Source organism: Suricata suricatta, chromosome 3 (assembly GCF_006229205.1).
Source record: "Suricata suricatta isolate VVHF042 chromosome 3, meerkat_22Aug2017_6uvM2_HiC, whole genome shotgun sequence".
Classification (NCBI taxonomy): Eukaryota; Metazoa; Chordata; class Mammalia; order Carnivora; family Herpestidae; genus Suricata; species Suricata suricatta.
The window spans coordinates 32,541,931-32,561,029 of record NC_043702.1 but is presented as its reverse complement, the minus strand read 5'-3'; the positions used below and the strand labels follow the sequence as shown (position 1 = coordinate 32,561,029).

At 37.6% G+C, this 19,099-nt stretch overlaps 1 protein-coding gene across 9 annotated transcripts in view; it reads right to left on the bottom strand.

Moving 5' to 3' along the window:
- Positions 1 to 885: 885 nt before the first annotated feature.
- ALS2 (alsin Rho guanine nucleotide exchange factor ALS2) overlaps positions 886 to 19,099 on the bottom strand; it is a 73,855-nt gene continuing 55,641 nt past the window's right edge. For all 9 annotated transcript variants that reach the window (XM_029934053.1, XM_029934058.1, XM_029934051.1 and 6 more), the window contains 11 exons: positions 16,470 to 16,603; positions 15,384 to 15,551; positions 11,823 to 11,940; positions 10,910 to 11,067; positions 8,153 to 8,275; positions 7,477 to 7,653; positions 5,416 to 5,461; positions 5,156 to 5,217; positions 4,477 to 4,626; positions 4,160 to 4,256; positions 886 to 2,202 (listed from right to left, as the gene is read on the bottom strand). In XM_029934053.1, coding sequence (XP_029789913.1) covers positions 2,164 to 2,202; positions 4,160 to 4,256; positions 4,477 to 4,626; positions 5,156 to 5,217; positions 5,416 to 5,461; positions 7,477 to 7,653; positions 8,153 to 8,275; positions 10,910 to 11,067; positions 11,823 to 11,940; positions 15,384 to 15,551; positions 16,470 to 16,603 — 1,272 coding nt within the window. In that variant the 3' untranslated portion in view covers positions 886 to 2,163. The remainder of the gene's footprint in view (positions 2,203 to 4,159; positions 4,257 to 4,476; positions 4,627 to 5,155; positions 5,218 to 5,415; positions 5,462 to 7,476; positions 7,654 to 8,152; positions 8,276 to 10,909; positions 11,068 to 11,822; positions 11,941 to 15,383; positions 15,552 to 16,469; positions 16,604 to 19,099) is intronic.

Genomic DNA, 19,099 nt, shown 5'->3' with positions numbered 1-19,099 from the left:
GTCTACCATCATTTTGAGAATTTCTCAGTGGGTCTCAAGTCTTCATTCATTTCTACAACTACCCCTGTCTCTCTCTCTTAAGAGGTCGAAGACCAGAAGATTTGCCTTGACAAGCCAAATGTGGAATCTGTGTGTTTATTCCAAAACCAAAACAATCTCTAATGGAAATGCAAAGGACTTAATTAACATAATCAAGTGTTGGTCCCTTTCCAATAATGGGAAGCCACCTTCTGAGAGAGAACAGCGGTGACAAGAACAGGTTTCTTGAGAAAACATTACAACTGAGAGGCGGCTAACTAATGCCTAATATTTCCAACCAGAATTTTAAATACCCTCCCTTCCCTTCCCTGAATCTGTTCAGGAGGGGGAAAAAATAATCAAAATACACCTTTTATTCAAAGAAATAATAGACTTAAGACCCCTGTCCTTCGGGTATTAGGATCAGAAAGTCAATTTGTTCTTTGTCAGTAAAGGTGATTATAGTTATAAATTTATGTTTATTTTAAAGAGAGAGAGCTCTAAAACACCAGAAGGATCTCTGAAGCCAAAACAAAGAGGCATGAATTACAACTTGGGCAAAACAAACAAAAACTAAGCCTGGGTTTCTTTTAAGTTTTTAGGCTGCCCTGGGGTGCCTGAGTGGCTCAGTTGGTTGAATATCTGACTTTATTCAGCTCAGGTCATGATCTCATCATGAGTACAAGCCCCAGACTGGCCTCTCCTGTCAGCACTGAGTCCGTTTCAGATTCTCTGTCTCCCTCTCTCTCTGGCCCTCCCCTGCTGATTCTCAATCTCTCTCTCTCAAAATAAATAAACTTAAAAAATATATACATAAACTTTTAGGATGCCCTGTGTCATTTATTTTGCAATCATAAAACAACCTCATAGAGATGAATGTCTTTTATTATGAAAATTGCTGTTACATTACAGCCAACATTCCAAAACAGTATTTTAATAAACACGTCTTGATTTATAAAGTAGAGCAGAAACCATGATCCTTTTTCAAAACTGCTGATGTTAACATAAACCTGGAGGACACTCTGTGTGCTCACTGTGGTGTGTAGGAGATGAGATGAGGAAGAGCACCTATGTTATTCAAAACAGCTACTAGTGTTACTAGTACAGTGTAAACCAACCATTTACAAGAGGACATTAAAAAAAAAGGTAAAATGCAAAATACTAAAATGTTGAGGTGTTACAATACTTTTGAGATGGGAAAAGCCAAAGCTTGTTTCCTTTTTTCTTCCCCTCTGTGAGTTCAGTGCGAGGTACGGGGAAGAATGCTAGATCAAGGATGGATGCTATTTCCCAGAATTGAGTCCTGCTCCAAAACACAGCCCACATGCAAAAGCCCCTCAGGCTCGCATCCAGAGGCCTCGGAATACAGCGTTTTCACATGGACGAATGTGGTTCCAGTGCAGCTCAGGTCAGCGTCTGAATTCCAGTGTATTGGCTCGGTAGCACTGTAAGGAATCCAAGAACAAACTTCCTATGTTCTCCCTAACCAGGAGGCAGAAGACTCCTATTTAGATGTGTTGCGTGTTTGGGGTTAGGGTGTGGTAATCACTGCACAGAACCTCTCCCGTCATGGACACCCTGGTGGAAAAGCTTAGAAAAAGTTAAAACTGCAGTTTTAGAAGTTCCTCCTTCCCCACCTTCAGCAAAGAAGCACGATGCACGCAGGACTGCAAGGAATTCAGGAAGGCGTAGTGGAGCTATGAGAGTTTCAAGTTCAATCGGTTCCTTGTGAAGGGGTCTGGGGTAACCGCAGGCAAACCCGAAACTCAAAAATATTTATTAACTTCTTTAATGTAAGAAGCTGTACTGGGAACTTCCCTCACAACTTCCTGTAGCTGGCAGGGTCTTTCTGTAGGAAGGGATAGCCTCTTTTTCTAAACAGTAAATGTGGGATATTTGGGGAACTTAACATAGGCAAGGGACTGGCTTAATTCAATTCTATGTTCTTTTCATTCCTTCCTTTAAACCATACGGTCTTTCTCTCGGGACTCAGAGCTATCACCATTAGTAAGGCTCAGAGATAACAAGCAGAATAATACAACGTCCACGACCTGATTTCAACACCATTCTTTTTGCCACTACAGGAAGACGCCAGATGGTGCTCAACACCCTACAGATAATCCAGTTGTCAGGCTGTTCTGCATCCTAGTTAAGCTTCTCACGCTGGATCTGGTAGTAACATGCCTGGAAAAAAAGTTCAAAACAACTTAAAATTTACTTGGAAAGAAATTCTATAAACATAGTAATGCACAGGAGACTAAAGAAAGGAAATGTTCAGTTAATACTGATAGCTCCAACAAAATCAGTTGGTTGCTTTCTTTTTCCCTGTTTTCTTCTAGTCCCCATATCCAATGTCTATTTTGCTTAGTTGTAATTAGTGGAGATAACATTTTGCACATTTTCCTCTACTTCTCAAAACAAACTTTTTACAAACTATTTAATATTCTTCCGTAAGTAGAAATACCTTAATTGGCTAAGCCACTACTGTTTAGACATTTAGAATATACTGATCATTATAAGGTACACAAACAACTATAATCAGAATCATCTAAAATGTTTAAGAAACTGCAAATTAAGATTAAGTATCATTGCAGACCCAGCGAGTCAGAATTTCCAGTTAAGATTTTTTAAGAAGCATTCCTAGGTAATTCTGAGAGTATCCAGGTTGGGAGTTACTCATACTACAAAGAACACCTCAGGCAAACCAAACACAACGTTGTCCATTCTTTAATTCCTCAGGATAAATCCCTAAGAGTATGATTACTCAAACTTTAAGAGCATTTTTTGATGTTGTTGATATCAATGTTAATAACAAAAGTTTTCCAAACGGTGATTATTATTTAATCCATTATCAGCAATATGGGAATAATTCTGATTTCACTATACCCCTACCAGCAATGGGTATAATATTAAAAGATCTTTGCTAATTTGGTAGGCACAAAATGGCACCTTGCTTAAATCTACAGTACTCTAATTTTCAGTGAGGTGGAGGATATTAAGTGTATTAGTTGTGTCTCCCTTGGTGATATAATGAGAAATGCCGTTCATGTAACGTAAGTACTAATAATATAAATCATTGGTGGCCAATATTTTCTCCAATTCTACCACCCTTCTCAATTTAATAAAAAATGTTAATGATATTTCAGTTGAAAAGTTAAATTAACCCAAGCCAGAAATCTGACCTAAGTTCTAATTTTTTTCCTCATTTTAATTTGCCTTTCCTTCTCTCTTCCTTTCCCTTAAAAACCAAAAAGCATCTATAATTTGCAATGCAGGCGATTCTACCCTGATTCTACCCTCCCTCCAAAACAGCTAATAAGCCATCCCAATACTTCAACCATTTGTTAAATAATTCCTTTCCTTTCCATTTGTATATTGATGTTTCCATTTTTACATGTGAAATTTTTATCTTAACACTGCCTTAAAACAGCTCTCCCTTCTATGAGAGGTCCATTCTTGTAACAGTAACAATGCTACCTTAATTATTGTAATTTTATAATAGTTTACTAACAGGCAGAGTGGGTCTATTTTCCCTTTTTTTCAGAAGTGTATATACAATTTTCCAGTTTTTGTTCTTCCAATATACTTCAAAATTATTCTACCAAATTCCAAGAAAAATCAAGGTGGGGGACTAAAATAACTTCCCACAAACCCTAGACTACTCATATTAGAGAGCCTCATTTGTAACATATTGGTTACAGTAAATACATGGACAAAAAAGAAGATACCATTCATATTCATTACATACATGTTGCCTCCTGTGTTTTACCTCATTTCCATTAAACAGCTCTAGTGCCAGATACCTTTGGGCACTAAGAATCCTTTCTGTTTCTTTTCTAGAGTTACATTTATAAAGATGGTCTACTTTTATAAGCATCTGTAATGATTTGAATGGTCAATTTATAGGGAAGGTTGGGTAATGTGCTTCAGTATTTTGAAGAATAACTAATTGATCCTACTTTTATTTAATTCTATCTTTAATGTGTTATATTTTAAAATATGAACAATATGTGCTCTAAAGGCATTTAATGATTGCATTAAACCTCTGGAAAAAGAAGACAATAGTTAATGACAGATTTATAATATGGTAAACTAAGGACAGATTTTAAGATTAAAAAAATTAAATACCACCTATACTTACCTTCAAGGTGGTGAACATTATACCCTGTTCCCCATGCTGAAGATACGGGTCCATCAGATCCTCAATGAGGTGTACCTCGGAGCCTAAATTCCTAATCCTGCCCCAACAAGATAAAGATACTGAGTTATTTCTGTTTATAGGTACACCCTCCTTCTGAATCTATGTCAGGGAAAATAAAGAACAGCTCACCATAGTGAAATGGGTAAACAGAAAAAAAAAATTTTTTTTCTAATAGAGGGGCATATTACTACCATCGATTCAGAAAAGGGACTTGTTAAAATGAGTCACTAATAATCAAGTCAGAAAAGGTTGGTCACCTGGCCCGTAGCACCACATATAAGAAAACAGGAAACAAGTCATCCATGGACCACAAGAAGTCTTCCTGAAGTGATGCCAGCACGCTCTGAGAGATCTCTTCAAAAGTCTGCTGGATGACCTTCAGTTTGTCCGACGGGGTAAATGTTGTGCTGTTGTTATTTAAAAAAAAAAAATCCTATGAACTGCTTAATATTAAGAATTAATTGTTTGATAATAAACCCTCCTGGAGTGCCTTAAATTGGACACATCAGGAATAATGAGTTGCTGGAAGGGATGACCATGGCAATCCCACAGTTCTTTGAGAAAAGAAGCCTCCAATGATCTCTGGTTCTCATGGAAGAATTCACTAAGTCATAGATTACGTCCTTTTTTCCAGGATCTTATTTTTCTAATATATGCTCTTCTCTGAGTAATTAAGTTTGGTTAATTTCCATTTGGCTAAGGATTTGATTATGTAGATACATTCCTGGGTAGGCTCTCCACCTTTTTTGAAAATACAAGGGACTTGTAGATTAAAAGGTAAGCCAAATATCTCAAAAGAGTCTTTTCTGAATTCCAGGCTGAGTGTGACACCTTCTAAGAGTGAAGGGAGCACTGAGAGCGTGGGTTAAGATCTCATTAATATCTTAATACACTACTAACTTTGATTTATATCATTTTCAACAAATCAGAGATTACCTGATCTGCTGGAGACACTCTACAGCTGAGGCAAAACAAGCATCTTTTGTGGTTGGCAAAACCTGCAAAAGAGCATTTATGAAACTCAAGAGGAAAACTCTTCTGTAGTAACAGTAAAAAATAATGACAAGGTATGGTTATTCAGTGAATAACTCATGCTTGGGTGCTATCTACCAAAGCAAAATGGAAATTTTTTGCTATCTCGAACACTCCACATCAAAGAAAAATGTATTTGCTGAGGAAACTTAAATCTACTATACCTTTTTACTCTCTCCAAGAATTGACAAGGTCACTGGCCAAAATTTCCTACAACAGAATCCACACTGTTAATACAAGTTGTTACTTATGGCAGATTAATCTCTGTAAAAATAGTTGATGGCCTATATTGCCTTCCCTGTCCCCATTTAAAATAACTGTCCCACAGATTAAGTTTTTTGGGTTTTTTTAAAATGTTGATTTATTTTGAGAGAGAGAGTGAGCATGGGCACGGGAGGGGCAGAGAGAGAATCCCAAGCAGGGTCCAAGCTGCTAGCATAGAGCCTAATGCAGGGCTCAATCCCATGGAACCTTGAGATCATGACCTGAGCCAAAATCAAGAGTGGGATACTTAACTGACTAAGCCACTCAGGCACCCCACAGATCAAGTTTTAATAAACATTCCAGAAGTAATCTAAGAGCTTCTATACTGTCCCTAAGGGATCTGTCAGTGACTTCTACAGTAACCCTACACATTACAAATATTTCCCAAATATTGGCCCAAATCTTTCCTTCACTAAGTTTTAGCTCATTTTTACAGTGAAGTTATTCCACTGAAAAAATTTACTTTCTGATTAAGGCTTGTTCGCTTATTTGTTTTTAATTTTTTTTTAATGTTTGTTTCTTTTTGGGAGAGTGAGAGACAGAGCATGAGCAGGGGAGGGGCAGAGAGAGAGGGGGAGACAGAATCTGAGACAGGCTCCAGGCTCTGAGCTGTCAACATAGAGCCTGATGCGGGGCTCGAACTCACTAACCAAGAGATCATGACCTGAGCTGAAGTCAGACACTTAACCAAGAGAGCCACTCAGGCACCTCTTGTTCAGTTTTTTTGATAGCATAAAAATTATTGGATGCTGGGGTGATGAGCTTTATCATAGCACCAGAAGAAAGGGTACTGTGTTCCCCTGGAATAACAAGAATCAATGCTCTATGACAAAGCACTTCTGAAACTTTTAAATTACAAAGTGTAGGTGGGGAGGATAGAAAAAGAAGCGAAGGAAGACCATCAAAGACTAAATATAATTAATTTTTTCTGACACTATAAACGTTTCTTTTTAAAGAATAGCTAAATATCAGCAAGGATAGCTAAAATTTATATATATATATTATATATATATATGATATATATATTATATATATAAATACACACACACAGACATTTCAAACACACACACACAAATAAAACACACATTAAGAAGAATAATCAGGGGCGCCTGGGTGGCTCAGTCGGTTGAGCATCCGACTTCGGCTCAGGTCATGATCTCATGGTTTGTGGGTTCAAGCCCCGCGTTGGGCTCTGTGCTGACAGCTAGCTCAGAGCCTGCAGCCTGCTTCATATTCTGTGTCTCCTTCTCCCTCTGTCCCTCCTCTGTTCATGCTCTCTCTCTCAAAAATAAATAAATGTGTAAAAAAAAAGTCAAGCTTTATACTACACTCCAAAAATTCTCAAAAGATTAAATTTCACCGTTTTGCTGAATAACAGATATGCAAATAAGTTAATCAACTGCAAATCAAAGATTCAAATAACGTTGTTTGCATTAAAAATTTTTTTAAATTTTTTATTTATTTTTGAGACAGAGAGAGACAGAACATGAGTGGGGGAGGGACACAGAGAGGGAAACACAGAATCAGAAGCAGGCTCCAGGCTCTGAGCTGTCAGCACAGAGCCTGACGCAGGGCTCAAACCACAAACCGTGAAATCATGACCTGCACTGAAATCAGAGACTTAACTGACTGAGCCATCCAGGCACCTCTCAGTGTCTTCATTTTATGGGTTTTATAAAAAATTTATTTCTTTTTTTTGAGAGACAGAGAGAGACAGTGCGAGCAGGGGAGGGGCAGAGAGAGAGAGAGAGAGAGAGAGAGAGAGAGAATGAATCTGAAGCAGGCTCCAGGCTCTGAGCTAGCTGTCAGCCCAGAGCCCAATGCAGGGCTCGAACCCACGAACCGTGAGATCATGACCTGAGCCAAAGCCGGACGCTTAACTGACTGGGCCATCCAGGCGCCCCTCGCTGTTTTCATTTTAAATTAAACCATTTGATTCTCCTCATAACTACTATCCTTACCTCTGCACCCCGAGGAAGCCTAGAAGAGCAATATCTGGCTGTTTATTTAGTCGTAGCACACATTCCCAGTAAACATCTTCCTCACGATCATTATCCAGGGCATAGAGCATAAACAGTGGTGGGTACAGCCGCGGCAGCAGTACAGGGAGCAGTAACCCAGAACTTGTTACCACATAACTACAAAATATTAGAGAAGAGAAGCATTCATATTAAAAGTGAATATAGAATTGAAGAGTTTCAATTTCAAGCTGAAAGGAAGATGGGACATTCTGAATAAAAAAACATTTCTAAAATTATTCTCCTTTTTTATTTGGAGCAACATGAGGAACTTACCTATGGCCCCAGAGTTTTATCTTGACCATCTGTGAATTCTTTATATTACCTCAAAATCTAATTGAAAACCTATTTGGTTTCCATTTTGAAAATGATTCTCTGTGGTTATTCTAGATGAGCATGATGTTACGTTACCCAGCAGCCTTTGTGCCCAGTGATCCATGACGTCCACGGGGTTTGGCTAATACAACCTAAGACCTAAAAGGGACCTCAGAAATCACCTAGTCCAGTCACATTGTTTTAAAAATAAGGAAACTGAGATCTAGAGAAAACTCTTCCTTGGGATTCTTTGGATAGGACCACCCACCCTCCGTCTTCACCATCTCTCCCCAACTCCATTTACCCAGGCTCTGGAGATTCCGATCTGGAATCTGATTTCCCAGTGCAAAAGGATTTCCTTTCAGTTGGCAGAGGAGCAGAGAGAGGAATTGTGCTGCCCTCTTCAGGAAGCTCAGGAAATAAGAATCTAAGGAATAATAGAAAATACAATTATACAATTATACCTCTAGAATGTCCAAAAAGAGTAAAAATGCATTTCTATTATTTCATCTATTTAAAGACCTATGAAATCAAACTTTTTATCAACTAAATATTTTAGTTTCCTGGGACTCTTAACAAATGCTTCTTACAGGATAAAATTAAGACTGTACCTAATGAATAATCTTCATGTGCTGTGTTTTTTGGTTTTGAAGTAGGTGTCATGCCCAGCACAGAGCCCAAAGTGAGGCTTGAACTCACGATCCTGCTATCAAGACCTGAGCTGAGCTCAAGAGTCGGATGCTTACCTGACTGAGGCACCCATGTACCCCATTTCTGTCTAGTTATTAAAATGTGAGACATTCTGATCTATATGTGTTTTTTTTCTTTGATTATATTATCTCCACATGCTCATGATTTTTTTTAGTTTTTTATTTTACGTCCAAGCAAATTAGCATATAATGCAACAATGATTTTAGAAGTAGATTCCTTAATGCCCCTTACCCATTTAGCCCATCCTCTCTTCCACAAGACCTCCAGTAACCCCCTGCTTGTTCTCTGTATTTAAGAGTCTCTTATGTTTTGTCCCCTCCCTGTTTTTATATTATTTTTGCTTCCCTTCCCTTATGTTCATCTATTTTGTATCTTAAAGTCCTCATATGAGTGAAGTCATATGATATTTGTCTTTCTCTGACCAATTTTGCTTAGCATAATACCCTCTAGTTCCATCCACATAGTTGGCAAATGGCAAGATTCCATTCTTTTTGATTGCCGAGTAATACTCCATTGTGTGTGTGTATACACACACACCACATCTTCTTTATCCTTCATCTGTCCATGGACATTTGGGCTCTTTCCATACTTTGGCTATTGTTGATAGTGCTGATATAAAAACTGGGGTCCATGTGTCCCTTTGAAACAGACAGATACCTAGTAGTACAACTGCTAGGTCATAGGGTAGTTCTATTTTTAATTTTTTGAGGAACCTCCATACTATTTTCCAGAGTGGCTGCACCAGTTTGCATTCCCACCAGCAGTGCAAAAGAGATACTATTTCTCTGCATCCTCATCAACATCTGTTGTTGCCTAAGTTGTTAATGTTAGCCATTCTGACAGGTGTGAGGTGTGATCTCATTGTGTTTTGATTCATATTTCCCTGATGAGTGATGTTGAGCATTTTTTCATGTGTTGGTTGGCCATCTGGATGTCTGCCTTGGACACGTATCTATTCTGATCTGTATGTTTTTCTTACTGAGAAATCTCATCTGAGGTCAATTTATATGGACTCTTTAAGCAGAAACCATTATTCTCAGTATAAACAAATATTAGTTGGAAACTACTTAAATATTTAACATTAAGAAAAAATGAAAATCTAATTAATGTAAGAATTTCTAATGTGTTATTAAAATTTCAAGTTGCTAAATGATTTTTCCACATGATCAAGCTGCTAGGTTATTAAAGGTTTTTTTCCCTAGGTTTTGAATTTTCCCTAGATTTTATCTTTGACCTCTTATATGCAAATGGTGAATTCTACTATAAACAAGCTTATTGTCCTCTTTATTTTCAGACATAAACCTTGAGTCTTCAAAGGGAGTTTCCAATCTTCTGTTTTTGTAGACTTGCCCCTGCCTCTGCCTCTAATTTTATAGTTGGGAAAATCAGAAAATGTCAGAAAACTTATCTTCATTTTACTCCTCTAACTAATGTTGGAGCTGAAACACTCCCTGCCCCTGGTCTTTTTAGTGCATTATTCTGCCCCCTCAAAACCTGAGACATTTCCAAACGCACCCATCAGTTTTGAAGCTAATAACAGAAGGAAGTTTTCTGAGGCAAATTTATAAATTTCTGTCTCAAGTATTTACTTGTTGGCTTAAACCTAGTAAAAGATCTTGAATTTCACATGTTCCAAATTTCCTACATGAAACTCTTTCCAAAGATGCTCTATTTACTTGCTTTCTCCCTTTTCAAAGTCTATGCTCAGACACTGCCTTATTAGTCAGGCCTCCTGGAATCTGTTTAAAACAGCAGCTTCTTACCTCCAGCCCCATCTCTTGTCACATTCACCAACAACTGACACACCATACGTTTTGTCTGTCCCCACTAGAATGGAAGCCTGTGACAATATAGACATTTCCCTGGTGATTAGTGATGTTAAGCATTCTTTCCTGTGTCTGTTGGTCGTCTGTATGTCTTCTTTGGGTAACTGTCTATTCCGGTCCTCTGTCCGTTTTTAATCAGATTGTGTTTTTTTTTTTAATCAAAGTGTTGAATATATAAGTTCTTTATATATTTTGGATAGTAACCCCTTATCAGAAAAATCATTTGCCGATACCTTCTCCCATTCAGTAGGTTGCCTTTTTATTTTGTTGATGGTTTCCTTTGCTGTGTTTATTGCATAAACATAAAGTAAAAACATGAAACATGTTATCATTGCTATTATTTAACCTATTTAAGGATCTATGGCACATAACCATTTTCTTGATGCAAAATTTCCGTGATAAAGAGGAAACTTAATGATTCTTCACAAAGTTGTTATAATCTCTAGATTCAAGATGAAGACATCCAAGCATTAGCATAAACTAGTATTCCAAGTTTGCAGACTTCAATGAGAAAGGTCTCTTACCTCACCAGCTGGAAAATTCGCTTAAGGTAGGACTTAATCTCCTTCACAGCCTCCTGCAATAACCGGCGATTGGCTCCCACGCCCACATACGTCATCCTGTAGACTGCAACCAGGGTCTCCATGAGCCTGCCCAGGGGGTGCAGGGGAGTGTCACAGGCCTGAAGAGGAAGAGGATCAGTGAAGTCAATGACTAACAACAGAAACAGTCAACCAACAAATAATAAAACAATTTCATAAATGAGAAACAATTTTCAAACTGGCAAGGAGCCAACTTTTGGACCAGGAAAATTCAAATACTTTAACTTCTCTAAAAGTGTTGAGCCTACTCAAATTATGTAGAGGAGGAGTTCCTAATCTTAATAAAAGAATCCCTTTAACATCTTGGGAAAATAGCTTTGGATATACTGGTAAATATAATTAAACTACAAACTTCACAAAAACAGATGTTACCTTTGAGCAAACTAAATGGAAGTTGATTATGCCTGAAAAGACTCTTCAGTTCCCTTGATTTCTCTTAATACTCCTTCCTGCAACCCCATATCCATGCATGTCATACTTTAAATTGTAGTTAATCTTACAGGATTTGATAAGCAAGCAAAGAGCATAACCATGAGGTGAGGCCAGTGTGCTTTGTTTGTACAATCACTAGTTTGTTGCCAACAAAGAGCCATTTTAAACTTTGACCCCTGTTCTCAAGAACCCTCTTAAGCACTTTACAAAACTTTAAAAGTTCTATCATCATGATAGGGCAATCTTCATGTGGAAATGTGCTCTTAGCAACCAGAGAATTAAAAATGAAATACTTAGAAAGCAAAAATAGGATTAGGGTGCCAATAAGGTGTTAGCTGATGTGAATGATACCCTGTGGTAGTTGTATCATTAATTCATAAGATCAGTGTAATTTTGACTCTACCTTTATTAAATATTTCTTGATGTCATCATATTTCTCCACAGAGAAGGCCCCAACATGCTGAGGAATGAATTCCAAACTCTCTAGTGTCTGAGTCTGTGAACGACTTAATGTCTCTGGACTGTAAAAAGACAAAAGAAAGCCTATTATGTATTTCATATCACGAAAGCAAGGGGGCACCTGGCTGACTCAGTCAGAAGAACATGTGACTCTTGACCTGGGGATCCTAAGTTCGAGTCCCATGTTGGGTGTAGAAATTAAATACACTTAAAAAGAAAGAAAGATAGCTGTAATGTGCACATGAAACACTGTCACCAAGGACAAAACGGAATACCAAGTACAGTGTCTGGACCAAATAAGCTCATCATAGGTAACTGATCTGCTATTAGATTTTTGGAAGTCATTCCAATGTCATTTAATGTTACTTCATACCAACTACAATTAATTAATGAGGATTTTCCTTTAGTATCACCCATGTGTTAGGTGAGACTATGTTAGCTTGAAGAGAAAACTGGTGACTAACTTGTTACTGACAAAAAAAAAAAGATGGAAAATAAGAGAAAGGAAGTGGTGAGGAATAAGGAAAACAAATGAAATGGCAGCGGAAAAAGAGAAATGAGCTCCAGTGTGGAGATCATGAGGATGCTACAACAGGAGGTGAGGTAAGTACATGATGGGGAAAGGGAAGCGTTGGGTGAAGGGGCTGTGGTACAACACATACTTAATAATCAGCAGACATTTCTGGTAACGCCATTCTATTACCAGCTTACAACCAATTAGAAATGATACACATTATGATTATACTGTTCTAGTAAATAAAACCTCTGTGGTAGCAATATGTTTTATTATATAAAAGTTCATTCACTCCCATTCCCTGGAAACACTCAACAACAGTTAACCAAGGTTAACTAGAGGACCAAAGTCTCAATGTCTAAACTGACAGGCTCAATCAGTGAAGGCTGACCCGCTGCATCACACAAGGGAAAGTCCACAGCTTTCCTCAATCCTAGGAATTTCCGTATCTTCTACTAATAGAAAGAATACAAGGTAAAAATCATAAACTTCATGAATGAAACACTATACTCAGTTTCCATTTATACCAAATATAGTGTGTGTGGGGGGGGTGGGACCCAAATGTCTCTCTCTACAACAGGACTCTACAAGTTCTTTAGGTCCAATGCTTGCGGGAGTTACCAGCCAACTTAAAAAATAAGGAAATATGCAGGAAAGCAGAGGGGGTAAAAAGATAGGAGAAAAGGAGAATGGAGAAAATAAGAAAAAGAAAAAAGAGAAATGAAGAGGTACATCTGTAATTTTTCTCTCAGTATTTCAAAGTTGTTGTGCCACTTCCTTTTGGTCTCCAGTGGATGCTGATGACAAAAACACAAGCATCTGAATGGCAGTTTCCCCCTGTGTAATGCCCTTTTTTCCCCTCTAGACTGGCATGTCTCTTCATGGATATCTTTTCTACTTCCGGACACAGGTGGCTCAGCTTCGTGAAACTGCACATTTGTCTTTCACCAAATTTGGGAAGGTTTCATCCATTTCTTCAAATATCTTTTCATCCCCATGATTTTTCTCCTCTCCTTCGGGGAGTCCAAGGACACAAATATTAGACTCCTTAGAGCTCTATTTTCTTTTTCCACGTATTTTCTCTCTTGTTCAGTTTGAATAGTTTCTATTAATCTGTTCTCAAGTTCAGTGACTCTTCTGCTGTCATCTCTATGCTGCTAGTAAGTTTTCCTAGTGATTTTATTTTGGTTATTCTATTTCTTAATTCTAGAATTTTGATTTGGTTCTTCTTTATATCCATTTCTTTGCTAATACTTCCCATTTTAGTGTTTGTCTCCAGGATGTTTGTGATTGCTCATCTGAGCATTTCTTTAATAGCTGCTTTAAGTTCTTGTCATAACACTAAAATCTATGTTGCAGAGTCACTGCTGTCTATTGTCTTTCCCAAAATGAGTTGTGGCTCTTTGGTTGCCAAGTAATTTTGGTTTATATTCTGGACATTTTTGAGTACTATGTTATGACACTTTGGGGCTTGTTTATACCCTATGAAAAATGTTGACAGACATAATAGAGTACACATGGGAGGCTTGAAACTATTATCTTTAGAAGGACCCCTTCCCAAATTTCCCTATACTGATATGATATTCCCTACCTGATAAGGGTATTTTGCTGTCCATAGACAATGCTAACAATGTGATTTATTATGAATATCTGCTTTCCTTCTGGGACTGGGGAATTTGGTAGTTGCTAAGTATAGAGTGCCTCTAACAGTTCCCTGGGCAAAAAGACCATAGATGGTGGCTGCATTTTAATGGTGGGGGGATGGTGTGCTCTGAGACCCCTCACAGAAGGGAGAGAGCATGGGAAGCTTGCACATGGATTCCTCCAGATTCCGCCTGTGTCATCTTCTCTTATGACCTTGCCATTGCTCCTTACTGTGTTGCTGTAGTAACTCTCACCAGTATGATTTTATGATGAGTCTTGTGAGTCCTTCCAGCCAATCACTAAACATGTAGGTGATCTTGGGAGCCTCTCAAACAGCTGATATTTTTGTTTCAGCCTTCTGTGGGCAGTGGTTCCAATGTCAATTCACTTCTCAAAGCCTTTGCAGTCCTATTTAGATCTGCCTGTGAGCACATCACCCAGTGGTCAGTCTGAGACATGGGTGGAAGTCTACCTATTAGCTCAGTTCTCAAAGTGTTGGGTATGCTAATCAGGATCAAATCCACATGTGCAGGTCTGGTGTGAACCCAGGAGTTCATAAACAACTTTACACGGTTGCTTTGTAGAGCTCTTCTCTCTCCATTACCTCCCCTGCATTTTCCGGTTCCCCTGTTAGATCCTCAGGTCAGAAACTGCTCCCTTCTGTCAACCTGCCAGTTCTAGGGCCAAGGGGTGGGAGGAGAGAGGCCAAAAAAGCAATGGGACTCGGCCATGACTACTGGACCCAAGGATCCACCAACGAAGGAAGACGTTTCCAGTCCCCCAAGAGTTTTCCCTGTACCCGGCTGCTCTAGCAAATGCCACTGTCACCCCTGTCCCAGAAGAACATGGAGGCTGAAGCAGGAAAAAATGAAGAAAAAAGAGGAGAAAACCTAGTCGTGTCTCTTCCACTCTATCTGAGCATTAGGAGTCTCTTTGTTGCATCTTGAGCCAGAAGCAGAGGATTTTTCCTCAAGTTCTGTCTAAATCACAGTACTTACTTGAAGGCTTCAGGTTAACTGAGTTCAGGGTCAGGGATACTGAAGTTAAACTCACAGCTAAAAAAGAACCAAAATCAACTCACTTTGTACTTTGATTTCAGGTGTTCTTCCCCAATATACTAGCTGATATTTACTTTGTAGAATAGCTGTTCATATATTCTGTCTGGGTTTTATAGTTGAGTTCAGCAGAAGATAAAGATAGGTCTGTTTTATCCATATTACCCAGAATAGAAATACATCACTGAAACTTAAATTATACTTTTAAGTTAAATGTGGCAAGCCTTGACTATTTTTTAAGTTTCGACTCTCTACCATACTCTGCCCTATCCTGGGCAAAGCATTCACTCACCTGTCTCTGTGTTGGCGCCGACTGGCAGTCAGAGCCACAGCAATATTGTCCCATGCTTTCCAAACTTCCCCTTGGCCTGGGTTATCACAGCCCAGTTGATGCCAACATTCATCAAATACTGCTTTCCATTTTTCATCCGCGGACACTGCCAGGTTTCCTAGCTTCCGGCTAATAAAGTCACATCAAGCTTTTATTAATCCCTGGTGCAAAAATCCTGAAGAACAGAAACTTTCTGATATACAGCTGGAAATGCTTCTGTAACAAAACTGGCTAGATTGGTGGTGTTCTATTTCATAAACACTGAAAATTTTAAAGAAATGACTTTTAGCTACTTAATGTTTATCAGATACTAAAGTGTATAAATGGTTAAGTATGAAGCACATCAGAATTGACTCCTTTGCTTTCTACATTTCCACATAATCGATTTTGTAAAACTGATTCCTGTTAAAACAAGGACTTCCTGTGCTTTGTACATCTCATAATGAGAACTGTGAAATGCATTACCTACTGAGTTCTAAAACTATTCTCCATACCAGAATATATACCAAGGTTCCATCAGAATAAAAGATCTGAGAAGCTACCAAAATACAAAGTTAATGACAGAATCAAAAAAGGTAAAGATATATGCCAAAAACATGGAGGAAGAACATAACAACACTTAGAGATACAGAGTTTGTTTTTTTCCACACATACGCAGAGTATTCTGTTCCACCTGGCATATATCTATATCTATATCTATATCTATATATAAGCTGGGCCTTTACTTTTCAGAATCAAGTTGTGTAGAGATTCCATTTAAGAATGCTCTCTTTCAATCAATTTGGGTACTTGTACCATTAACAGTAAAACTACTCCCACACACAGAACTTTCATTTTAAATACCTATGCTGTATGACTATAATCTAAGACACGAGTATAGATTTAGCTATCTATAATAGTGGCAGTTGGCAATACAAGGAGGTTACAGTTTGTTAAAAAATTGCTTTAAAATTTTGTTCTGCATTAAAAATATTAACCAGCTTTGATATAATCAAGACAACTCAAAAACATTTAATAAGTAACCCACAATTAAGACTAGTTACTCACAAAACTTTGGGTTTGTCTTTATCACTCTCATACAAACTAGGCTTGAAGTAAGTTCCAGTGATTTTTATCCCAGATCCCCATTCTCCACTAAAATGACCTTCAATGTAATCTCCATTTGGCATAGTCAGTGTTCCCTAGGTGAAATTAAAACAAAATGTTGAATTTAGAAGTAGCATTTTCAATTTTAAACATCAAGAGAAAAAAAAACACCAACTGGTTAACATTTTCCATTATTTTTTATTTTAGAGAAAGAAAGAGAGTGTGCGCACAAGCAGGGATGAGATAGAGGGAGAGAGACAGAATCTTAAGGAGACTCCATGCCCAGTGCAGGGCCTGATGGGGGGGCTGGATCTCACAACTGTGAGATCATCACCTGAGGTGAAACCAAGAGTTGGAGGCTTAACTGACTGGGCCACCCAGATGCCCCAACACATTGTGCTCTTTTAACTCTTTACCAGTTCCCAGTTCTTTAGGAAAAAAAGAAAAGTATATATACTATGCATCTGTAAATAAAAAGACTGTATAAAAATAATCCATGGGTTAAAAAAAAAAATCACTGAATAATTGGTAAAAATTTTTGAGCTGAAAGAAATGAAGAAACAACTTATCCAAATTGATCAAATCTAGTGCCCAGAGGCAAATTATAGTTCTAAGTGCCTATATCAGAAAATAAGAGAGATTTCAAATCAGTAATCTAAAATTCCACCTTACAAAATTAGAGGAGCAAACAGACCCAAAACAAGAAGGAAGGAGATAATAAACACTAGAGCAGAAATCAATGAGATTTTTTAAAAAGAGAAAAATCAATGAAACCAAACTTTGCTTCTTTGAAAAGATACACAAAATTGGTACTTAACTAGATTAATCAAGAGAAAAAAGAGAAGACATAAAATTACAAAATCAATAATAAAACAGGATATTACAGCACTCTTACAGAAATTAAAAAGGTTATGGAAAAACTAGAACAACTTTATGCCAACAAATCTGATAAATTCAATACAACAGAAAAATTTCTAGAAAGAACCAAATTACCAAAACTGATTCAAGAAGAAATGGAAAATCTGAATAGACCAATTCGAGGAAAACTGAATTAGAAACTAAAAATATTCTCACAAAATAATGCTCAGGCCCAGATGATTTCACCAGTGAAGCCTCCAAAACATTCAACGAAGAAATTATACCAAGACTTCACAAACTCTTTCAGAAAACAGAGGAGGAAGGAACACTTCCCAACTAATTCTATGGGACCAATTTTATACCAAAGACTGACAAAGACATCATGAGAAAAGAAAACTATAGACCATCATCTCTTATAAATACAGAGGCAAAAATCTTCATCAAATTATTAGCATTAAATCTCACAAAATATAAAAGTATCATATACCACGACCAACTATAATTTATCCCAGAAAAGCAACCAATATACTACACCATATTAAAAAAGGACAAACATCAATCACCTCAACAGACACAGAAAATACTCTCTGACAAAACCAACCCAAGATGTATTCATGACAAAAACTCTTAACAAACTAGGAATAGAACCATCTCAATTTGATTAATCTATGAAAAACCTTTAGCTAATATCATTACCTAATGGTGAAAGATTCAGTGTTTTTCCTCTAATTTTTTTTAATGTTCATTTATGAGAGAGAGAGAGAGTGTTTGTGTGAGTGAGCAGGGCAGGGGCAGAGAGAGATGGAGACCAGAATCCAAAGCAGGCTCCAGCCAGGTTCCAAGCTGTCAGCACACAGCCTGACGTTGGGCTCAAACCCACTAACCCTGAGATCATGACTTGAGCCAAAGTCGGACCCTTAACCAATGGAGCCATCTAGGCGCCCCTTGTTTTTCCTCTAAAATAGGGAGCATGGCAAGGATATCCACTCTTACCACTTCTATTCAACATTCTACTGGAGAATCTAGCCACTGCAATCAGACAAGGAAAAAAAAACAGAAAGAAAGAAAAGCCTTCTAGATTGCAAAGGAAAAAGTAAAACTGCCTTTATTTGAAGTCAACATGATCCTATATGCAAGAATTCCTGGGAAATACACACACACCCCACACAAAAACCCCTAGTAGAATACACAGTTCAGCAAGATTTCTGGATACAAGAAAATACATAAATCAATTATATTTTATATGATAGCAATATAAAAAGTAAAATAAAAAAATTCTTTACAACAGCCTTAACAAGAATACTTAGGAATAAAGTTAACCAAACCTAAGCAAGAGACACACATTAAAAACTACAAAACACAGCTAATAGAAATTAAAGATGATCTAAATAAATGGAGAGACATTTCATGTTCATGGATTGGAAGATTCAGTATTATTAAAATGGTAATTCTCCCCAAATTGATCTATAGATTCAACACAATCGCTATCAAAATCTCAGCAAGCTTTATTGTAGATATTAACAAACCAGCCCTAAAATTTATATGTAAAAGTTAAAGATCCAGAATAGCCAAGATGTTAAAAAAAAGAAAGATTCCTGATTTTACAAATTACTAGGAATCTATAGTAATCAAGACAGTGTGGTACTGGCATAAGAAGAGATATATACATTGCTGGAAGATAATTCAAGAGTCTAAAAATAAACACATTTTATGGTGAATTAATTTCAAAAAAG